The 11323-nt window shown below is 33.2% G+C and overlaps 1 protein-coding gene across 1 annotated transcript; it reads left to right on the top strand.

Moving 5' to 3' along the window:
* The first annotated feature begins 2149 nt into the window (after nucleotides 1-2149).
* On the top strand, nucleotides 2150-5893 carry HOXD13 (homeobox D13). Its single transcript, XM_075284156.1, has 2 exons — nucleotides 2150-2798; nucleotides 5643-5893. Exons 1-2 carry the CDS (start codon nucleotides 2150-2152, stop codon nucleotides 5891-5893), a joined length of 900 nt encoding a protein of 299 aa, XP_075140257.1.
* Nucleotides 5894-11323: the final 5430 nt, after the last annotated feature.

The following is an 11323-nucleotide window of genomic DNA, read 5'->3' as shown; positions in this document are numbered from 1 at the left end:
TTCATAACATATATAGTCTTGCTTAACTATTTCAACACGACTATTTATTTCAGTTTATGTTTTCTAGCACGTACAGTACATATAATACCTCCAAACCATGTGTAAAGCACAAGCTACAAAATTACAGCCATTTACCTAGGAAAATCAAATATAATTTAGTTAAAGTCCGTCTAATGACAGGATAAAGTATTGGGTATGGTTATGACTTTAATATATGTATGTAAAAAATAATAATGCTTTATTTGATGTATTGTTATTTTATATCTATTTAATAACAAAAGAATTCAATAAAAATAATTAATAAATAAATAGTAATGATTAAAAGTGAGTTTGAGGGCATGTTGATGTAATATCCGTAAATAAAAATGTATTCCAATTATAAATAACAATCAAAACCCCACAATTGTAAAACACATTGATGTGAATGTCTTAATGTATAATATATATTTGTGAAACACATTGATGTGTATGCCTTACTGTATATAATACATATATATTTATATATATGTATATATATATATATATGTATATACATATTGTATACACACACATATATACGTGTATATATATATATATATATATTTGTAAAACACATTGCCTTACTATATATATATATATATATATATATATATATATATATATATATATGTAGATATATAGATAGATTATATATAGAATATAGAATATATAGATAGATTTGTAACACATATTGATGTGCATGTCTTACGCTATATATATATATATATATATATATATATATATATATATATATATATATATATATTCAATGATAAATCCTGTGTACTATACAATGTACAAGTAACAGTCTACTCAAGCCACGGTGGTTTTACACGATTTACACATAACATATACAACTTATTTGTATTACAGATACATATCTGAGTTATAATATTCAGAAACAGAATGTATAGAGAGGGATATAAGTGTGTGTATATATATAGTCTCCCTTTTTCATACAACCAGCTAAGACCTGACTTCTCTGTGTTGTGTTTGCTTTTTACTTGTGACATTCGGCATTGGCTGCTTGTTTAAGTAACTAAATATTGAAATAGAAAAATAAAAGTGCATTTCGCTCATGAACAGGATATTGCAGGGTCTGAGGGACAATCCTAGCACGGGGCGACATTAAGAAATATGTATCATGTAATTCCAGACCAACGTAACGAAGCAGCTCTCATTGCATAGAACTTGTCACTTAATAAATCTGGAAATTTCATTAAACTACTTATTTGAAGGAAGGCGATGGCTGCAGAACAGAACATGTGCTCAGACTGGGGATGGATAGGTAGATGGATAGATAGATAGATAGATAGATAGATAGATAGATAGATAGATAGATAGATAGATATTATACATAGTTAATTAGAAATGTTTCTTTTAATAACATCAGGCTGAATAATATCTGTGTATTGTGAGATTTTCTCTTACCTTCTCCCAGCCACATGACCTCACATAACTCCCCAGTCTTTGCCTATAAGGCCTTACCAATTACCCTGGAATGTGGGTTTTATTCGTTGTGACTCCTGCTTAGGTCTGCAGATGACACAAACTGGTACCTGCCTGCTGTTTATTCTGCAAGTCTCAGCCCTGCAAAGGGTCCACACCCAACACCACCATGTACTTAGTTTTATATGATTTTTATCCTTCTGTTTGCCTAATAAATATAAGGCATTACATAATCCAGTGTGGTGATGATGATGATGATTATTATTATTATTATTATTGTGAACAAGGACCATTTCACAGTGCAGGGTGCTGGAGGTGCACAACATGTGCAAGGTGCACTCTAGAAGGTTTCAGGGGAGGAGGAGGAGGATGCTTGGAATATGGGATCATAATAAAACTGGGGGTGAAAGAAATGAAGAAAGGGACATAAAATGGAAAGCCCAGAACCTCTAGAAAGCAGACAAGTGGGTTGATAGCTCTGTGAGTTTAATTCCATTCTGGGACCACGTGCTCCAGGGTAACCAATGCTGCTCCTCTCTGCTACTGCAAACAGATCTGTAAAATGACTCCCCCCACCCCTCCCAATCTGAAGTTAGTTTTTATAAACGTTACCACAATGATCTAACCTGCTTGAAGGGATAACAATTTCCACTATGCCCCGCTCTGGATTGATGCAAGAGTGATGTGCAAAGCTCTGAGCAAACGCAACCAGTGGGAGATGGAAGGCTTGAGAGGGGGAGAGGGCTCCTCCAGTAACCAGTGCAGGAATTTCCTCTCTTCTCCCGCTGTGTTTGGCACTCCCTCCAGCAGAACAGTCTCGGGCTTAGCCTACCCTGGCCCTGAGAGGTCCTCTTCTACCCGATCGGAGGCCACCAAAGAAGGACCGACCTGTCCAGCATCTACTGGGCCCTCAGCCCCCTCTCTTGGATATGGTTACCACTTTGGAAACGGATATTACAGTTGTCGCATGTCTCATGGTGTAGGTCTGCAGCAGAACCCCCTCAAATCCACCAGCCATGCCTCCATAGGAAGCTTCCCAGTGGAGAAATACATGGACGTGTCTAGTCTGGCTAGTACCAGTGTTCCCAGCAGTGAGGTGCCCTCTAGGGCCAAGGAAGTGTCTTATTTTCAGGGCTACACCAACCCCTATCAGCATGTGCCTGGATACTTAGATATGGTGTCAACGTTTAGCTCTGGGGAGCCCAGGCATGAGACCTATATATCAATGGAGGGCTATCAGTCATGGACTTTGGCTAATGGCTGGAACAGTCAAGTTTATTGTGCAAAGGACCAGGCTCAAGCCCCTCACTTCTGGAAGTCGTCCTTTCCAGGTATGTTATGTGATGGCCTCTGCTGTGTGCAGGGGTGCCCTATACAACTGTAAACAAACCTACATTCACTGCAAGGACCATATATACACTGCCCACCTGGTCCATATACAATAGTGTACACCGTGTTATAACTCCTGCCTGTCTCCTATGTACTTATCCTGTCTGTACATGCAGTGTACACAGATCATTTTATTTTATTCTACCCCATATGTACAAGTAGTATATTCCCATATTCCTATGTTATTCTTCTTTTACCCTTGTATTCATGTCGTGTACACTCTTTGTCTTCGGGTATTACCTGTGCTAGTTTATTGTATTCTCCTTAGTGTATATTCTATGTATATTATTATTACTTTGTGAGTTCAGTGTATATTCCTTACTATACTCAGTTCTTACCTATAGTGTATACTCCTATCGCTTCTGTTCCTGTATACCTCTTTTAGTACATGCTGTCTTCACTTTTGCACACTTACCTTATACTCTATCACTTGTGTACAATAGTACATATGCCTCATTTTATTACATTAACACTTTTTTACTCGTAATGTATACTTTTCACTATAGTGTATTATTACTTGTGTGCTAGTGATCTTAGTCTATTATCATTGTATACAGTAGTAAGTACATCACACTGACTAACTATAGTAATACGGGACTAATATGTATTCTTCTTTATACTTTATCACTTGTATACAAGAAATGTATATTCTTAAGTGTATTCCAATATCACTTGTATGTACGTTATGTATACTTCTAAGTACATTCACTTATCAATTGTATATAAGTAATGTATCAGTGTATCTCCTTAGTGTATTCTGGTATCACTTGTATACATGTATTGTATACTCCTAGGTACATTCTAGTATCACTTCTGTACCAATGGAGTACACTCCTGAGGGTACGTACCTACTACTACTGTACAAATATTGTATAGTCCTAGTTGTATCCTATTATCACAGTTATAGAAGTGGTGTATAGTCTATTACCATATTGTATTATCGCTGCTATACAACTAATGCACACTCTTACTTATATTCTAATATCACAAGTACACCAATAGTGCAAAGTCAGAAGTGTATTCTAAGGTCTCAGGTATACACGTGATATATTGTATTATCATCTCCCGTACAATGAGTGTATACTCCCATTATATATTATATTATTACCGATATACACGTCATGTTTTCTGCTACCATCTCTCTATAGCAGTGTATACTCTGTATTATTACTTGTATACATCTAATATATTATCACGACTGTACAATGAGTACATGCTCCTCATGTATTATATTATTACTGTTATGCACCTTATGAATTTTATTATTCTCTCCCTGTAGTAATCTATACTATGTATTGTATTGTCATTTCTATATACTTGATATATTCCGTTATCAGCCCTAAACTAAGATTGTACACGTCTAATATATTATTACTAGTATACACTTTATGTATTATATTATTATCTCTCTGTAGTATTGTATACTCTGTTTTCTAGTTTCACTTGTATACACCTAATATAATCTGTGGGAACTCCCATACAAGAAGATATATACACAACATACTAGTATATACCTTAAGTACTACTTAATAATTTCTCTTTAGCAGTGTATACTCTGTATTAATGCTTGTATACACGTATATAGTCTGTTATTACACATGTATAATAAGTACAGTCCTAATGCATTGTTACTGATATACACCTTATGTATTCTATTCATATATCTCTATAGTAGTGTATACTCTGTATTATCACTTGTATACACTTTATAGCTTTTATCACCCCTTTATAATTAGTGTATACTCCTATATTATATTATTACTGATATACACCTTATGTATTCTATTCATATATCTCTATAGTAGTGTATACTCTGTATTATCACTTGTATACACTTTATAGCTTTTATCACCCCTTTATAATTAGTGTACACTCCTATATTATATTATTACTGATATACACCTTATGTATTCTTTTACCACCTCTCTGTTGTAGTATATACTCTGTATTATCTCATGTATACACTTAATATATTCTGATACTAGCTCGGTATAATGTGAGTACCCTCCTATATTATATTATATTATATTACATTATACTATATCTATATATAATATATATATATATATATATATATATATATATATATATATATATATACTAGACCTATACTAGGTCTTTTATATTTTAATACCCTCTCTCTCCAGTTGTGTAAACTGTGTATTCTCACTTGTATACATCTTATATATTCTATTGCTACCTCTCTATAGTGTTCTGCCTTGTCAATTTTATGCATTCTATTCCCATATCTCTATAGTAGTATATACTCTGTACTATCACTTGTGTACACCTTATATATTTTATTATCACCCCTTTATAATGAGTGTACACTCGTATATTATATTATTACTAATATGCACCATTTATATTTTAATACCCTCTCTCTCCAGTTGTGTATACTGTGTATTATCACTTGTATATACCTTATATATTCTAGTTACCTCTCTATAGTGGTGTATGTTCTGTCTTGTCACTTTTATGTATTCTATTCCCATATCTCTTTAGTAGTGTATACTCTGTGTTACACTTATATATATGTTGTTGTCCCCCCTTTATAGTGAGTGTACACTCCTAAGGTATTATATTATTACTGATATTCACCTAATGTATTCTAATATCATCCCTGAACGACTTTTGCATGCTCTCCTGTGTATTCTGCTTTGTCTATTACTGAATCAGATACACAGTTACTATGCAATATTTAATTTTTGCAGTTATGTTATATAAATCTGCTTGACTTTTGGAAGATTTCTTCAACCATTTTGTTTCTCATTCCCCTCTTCTAGGAGACGTGGCCCTAAACCAGCCAGACATGTGTGTGTACAGACGTGGGAGGAAGAAGAGGGTGCCTTACACCAAGCTGCAACTGAAAGAACTAGAAAACGAATATTCCATGAACAAGTTCATTAACAAGGACAAGAGGCGGAGGATATCAGCAGCCACCAACCTATCTGAGAGACAGGTCACCATATGGTTCCAGAACAGGAGAGTAAAGGACAAAAAAATAGTATCCAAACTAAAGGACAACATCTCCTGATCATCCCCAAGCACTTACTGTCCATTCCCAGGACTCTGCGAGGTCTCCCTTCATCCTCCATGACCTCAGATATTTGTAACATTTCTGATTTTTGATTCTTTCCTCCCAGTCAGGTTCCGAAGCCCTGGTTTCGGCTCCAGCACTACTTGCATGGACAATCTAGTGTCTAATCCCTTGATTTATTTGTGTAAATTATTGTATTGCTCACCAATGTTATGTGATGGCCATCCAGCTGTATTGTTCTGTCTCAGGAAACTTGTCAGCAAGCAGCAATATACTATTGAGGATATACCCATATGAGGTTAGAACTGCATGCTGTATATTCCAGTGCCTTCCCAAAGTCCTATAGGGGTATTCATGTCACCAAAGATCTAGTTCTACCATTTCATCAGGTCTATTTAATTGACACCTATTCACATTTACATGCAGTATTTGCCATTGGGTGCCATAGGTCACATGGGCATTTTCAGCAATATTTTTTCGGAATTTTGTAAATTTTATCTCCATTTTCCTAAAGAAGATACTTCAGTCCCCGATGATATTTGTGTATGCAAAAAAAATCCTATTTTTCTATGAAATATTTTCTGTACCAGGAATTATATTTATTGTTGACGCCTCCCTTGACATTTCTGGACTGTGATGTCTGAACTTTCCTGACTCCACCAACCTATAGCATGAGATGCCAGTGGGGCATTACTAGTGTCCAGGCAGTGAAGGATTGACCTTTGTGGCACTTGTATCATTTCCCATATACTTTCCCATTGAATACATGGAACATTTACTATTGTGACCTTTGTGTTAAATAAAAACTGTATTTCAGTTTGTTTAATAAAATTGTACGATGATTTTTAGTATGTTGTAAGATTTAATTATTTCCTACCTTTTTTTTTTCATACCTAGTTTGACCAAGACTAATGCTTAGTGTTGTATACATATTGTATACAGGTATACAGATATACCAGCCTTGTTGTAAATCACAACAGGTATGGCAATGAAATCCAATGCTGACAGGGTGTGCTGGGGTTTGTAGCTCCACTTGTTGCTTTAACAAACAAGATCAATGTAAACAGTAAAATAAACAGGGACATATGTTTTTACACCTTTATTTAAAAAAATAAAATTATATATATATATATATATATATATATATTTATACATATATATATATATATATATTTTTTTTCAATATTCATTGTATACATATATATTTATAATATATTATATAGAAATATATAATATATTATATTTATATATAAATATTTATTCTTTAAAATATATATACACGCACACACACACACACACACACACACACACACACACACACACACACGAAAAAAAGGTTAATTTAATGGATCCCACACCGATGTAAAAGAAAAACGCATCACATGCAGAATTCGATCCGGTATAAAACCGCTTGTGTGAACTTAGCCTTATCCCTTGAAGTTGTTCTATGCACTCACAAGCTGTGTATAGTTAGTAGCTGTCTGTGTGCATGGAGGACTTGACAATGGAAGGGGATTTGTTTCAAAACAAGTCTGTGACTGGGGCAGGAGACAAGCTACTAGGAGGTATTTATCCCCGGGCTAAACTTCTGCAATAAACTTCACCAGATAATGAAAGAGAAAATACTGCTCTCTGCTCGGAGGCCCAGCTTTCTATTCCCCTCTGTGCTTTGATAATTGAAGAATGGAAAGATCCCAGTGCTCCTTCCTTCTTTGTTTTATGTGCATCAGATCTTTGTTGTAGAATATTAATTTCTAATGCTTAGGAAAAATATACAGGGACGTCTAATAACATCCAAGCCTTATATCTACACTGACCATGTAAGATAAGTGAGGGAAATACCTCATTGTTTGCTAATTTATCTATAATATTACTTATAGTTTCAGTTATATATAGTCATTTACTTCTAGGTTTATTTTCTTCCTATCTGTCAGCACTTCCAGCACTTCTACACAATTCTATACAAAAAAAGTGAAGGGAAACTAATATTCTTTGTGGTCATCAGTTTAGACAAAAAAAATCACTTTACATTATTTTTTAGCATCAAATGTCTTCCAGAATCAGGAAATTCGTACATGCAGAGTTGTGGATACCCTATGGAATATTACTTAGGTACTTGTGTACATGAATTGTTTTTAGTGCAATATATTATATACGAGTTATCTAGAGCTCTATGTATGTTAAGTATAATCCATTCAAGCGCCATTTTATATATATATATATATATATATATATATATATATATATACACACATATATATGTAGATAGATAGATAGATAGATAGATAGATAGATAGATAGATAGATAGATAGATAGATAGATAGATAGATCACCAGGAGATAAATGTAGTAGCTCAAAAGCAAGAGATGTTTTGGATGCTTTGTAAGAGGTCCAGACATATCTTAATGGTTGGTGATTTGTGGCTTACAAGTAATGTTGCAGGTCACTAGACAGCCCTAAAGTGCACTAAGGAGAGGAGCAAATATATTGTGAGATGTATAATGTTATCTATAGAGGGCTCTAAACGTGTATAGGTGTTGGCAGAGAGTGTGCTGCTATGGAGAAGCAATCGTGTGCAACAAAAGTGGAATGAATGCAAGTCTTAGGACAATATACTAGAATGAAAAGAAAAAAGAAAAAGTCAGCACTCAACAAATATAGAAGTGTAAGGAGAGAGAGAAAGAAAGAAAGAAAGAAAGAAAGAAAGAAAGAAAGAAAGGAGTCAATAATATACACACAATCCTCTGCTTTCCAGAGATATTGTATAGGAATATTAACACAATACTTGCTGGAAATTACAGTTCCAAAAGCTTTTAATAACATTCTAGAATGTGTTATATAACAAGATATATAATAAGACATAGAATAAGACACATAACAAGACACATAGCACAAGTGATGTTTATTATTGATATGGTGATTCAATAATGTATAGAAAGAAATTATTTCATATAACATATAAACTGGAAGGAAATTACTTTCTCTCATGTGTCTATGTACAGTCGTGTAAATAAATAGAATCCAATAGATATAGTTCTGCATTTATTTCCATTATGTTTTTCAGTATATATATATATATATATATATATATATATATATATATATATATATATATAATATATCTCTATCTATCTATCTATCATCTATATCGAAAACTAACATTTGGGGTGTAAGCTCTTGAGACTTGCTATTGCTGTGCTATACATCTGATGTATTGTGTGATTTACCTTCGTGTTTTTTTCCCCTCACAATACACACAACACATCCTCTCCCTAACCACACACACATACAATTCTTACCCCTCTGTTCCATATCTACCCCTTACAATATGTTCGTGCTATAGGGGCACAATTCAGAAGCCTAATGTGGCCTTGACCTTGCACAGATCTGTATTTATTCTCTACATATTGAGGCTACTTGGCCTTGAAACTGAACCTGGCGTTTCTGCAGCAGACTTGCATGGACAACTTTTTATCACTGTATATATTTTTGTATGTACAGAAATCGCATCAGTACAGCAGTTTCTCTATCATCATCGCTCACCGAGTTTTTTTTTACTATTATAGTTTTTTTTGTAAGAAAATAACATCCAGCAATCTCAGTGAATCTATAGATACGATAAAAATGTAAATTGAACTGAGGAATTTGTGGCAGAGCCATAGAGAGACTGCAAACAGTGGGATCAGTCTGCCATCTACTGGTCATACCGCGTAATTACAGGCTGTGCTACAAAATATCGCCTTTTTCTTCTCATCCCTTCCTGATATAATCCTTTACAAATGGTTATTGGGATTTTTTTTCCAGCTGAATATCAGAGAGTGAATTGTTTTTTTTTTTGTTTTTTTCATAAAATCAATCTATGCCTGCCTCCCTGTGCACACTACAGTACCAGGTGCGTTTACTTTATTCTTTCTTCTTTTTTTCGTCTTTTTTTTTTTTGCAGTTATTTAACGTCGGTTTTTGCTATTGTTGAAATTCTCATATTCTTTATAAAATGTGCCTTTTATAAATATGCAGCTTTGTTATAAATCTAGATAAGGGAACAGCTGTAATCTATACTCTTGTCTTCCTGAAAAGTATTACATCTAGTGTCTATGGAGGGGAGGAATTAAAAAAATTAAAAATAAAGTCCATTGAAAAATCTTATTACTTTCATCTACACCTATATGGCATGTGAAACTGGACCATAAAAAGATTAAAAAAATAAATGATTAAAAGAAACTTATAGATACAGAAGTTGTATGAGTTTATCTATTATCATCACGTATCTACCTATCTATGTACCTCTGTCTATTTCTCACATAAATGTTAGTATTGCATATATATATATATATATATATATATATATATATATATATATATATATATACCTATGTTAAAATACAATGTTTTTTTGTTATGATTTTTTTTCGGTCTGTCTATCAACCTCTGTCGCTGCTTGTCTATCTATCTATCTTCTATCTATCTATCTTCTATCTATCTATCTTCTATCTATCTATCTATCTATCTTCTATCTATCTATCTATCTATCTATCTATCTATCTATCTATCTATCTATCTATCTATCTATCCTTTTCTGTGTATATCTATCCTCATAGCAAATGCCTGTAATGTATTTATAAAATATCGAACAGCATACCTGTCTATGTATATAGTACAAAGTTTTTCTGATTTTCTTTGTCTTCTATCTATCTATCTATCTATCTATCTACTTATGTATATTCACATAGCAAATGTCTGTATTGCATTCATACAATATCGAACTACATTCCTATCTATGTAAAATGTTTTTCTGATTTCTTGTATCTATCTGTCTATCTATCTGTCCATTAAATTATTTTATTTAGTTCCATCTATCTATCTGTCTGTCTATCTATCTATCTATCTATCTATCTATCTATCTATCTATCTATCTATCTAAATACAGTTATAATCGTTATACAGCGTCCATATATAAGAATGTTACATTGCCGTAAGTAAATACTCAAACTAAATCAGACGAAATTCACAATTCAAGTATGAGGGGTGTATTCATTGCCCAGAAGGGCTTAAAAAAATAAAATCCGTATCTCTCCTATATTTGTATCTGTCTGTCTATCTCTGCATATATCTATCTCTCTGACCATCAGTTTGTCATTTACAGTTATCAAATGATATTAGCTTTTATATATGATATTTATCTATCTTGGCCATGTGTATCTTTTCATTCATATTTACATATTACATTATTATTATTATTATTATTATTATTATTATTATTATTATTATTATTTTATTAGGATTATTATTTCTTTTTCCATTGTTTTCTAATGGTGCTGTGTATAGTGAAATAAAGAGTTCTAATACAGGCTACAAAATCTGAAGATATATAGAAAGATGATGGATAGATAGATAGATAGATAGATAGATAGATAGATAGATAGATA

This window comes from Leptodactylus fuscus, chromosome 8 (assembly GCF_031893055.1).
Source record: "Leptodactylus fuscus isolate aLepFus1 chromosome 8, aLepFus1.hap2, whole genome shotgun sequence".
NCBI classification, from domain to species: domain Eukaryota; kingdom Metazoa; phylum Chordata; class Amphibia; order Anura; family Leptodactylidae; genus Leptodactylus; species Leptodactylus fuscus.
This window is presented reverse-complemented; position numbering and strand designations above follow the sequence as displayed.

Coding starts and splice junctions, on each gene's coding strand:
- HOXD13 (XM_075284156.1), top strand. CDS start 2,150: ATGTGCAAAGCTCTGAGCAAACGCAACCAGTGGGAGATGGAAGGCTTG. Junction 2,799..5,642: donor CTGGAAGTCGTCCTTTCCAG/GTATGTTATGTG, acceptor CCCCTCTTCTAG/GAGACGTGGCCCTAAACCAG.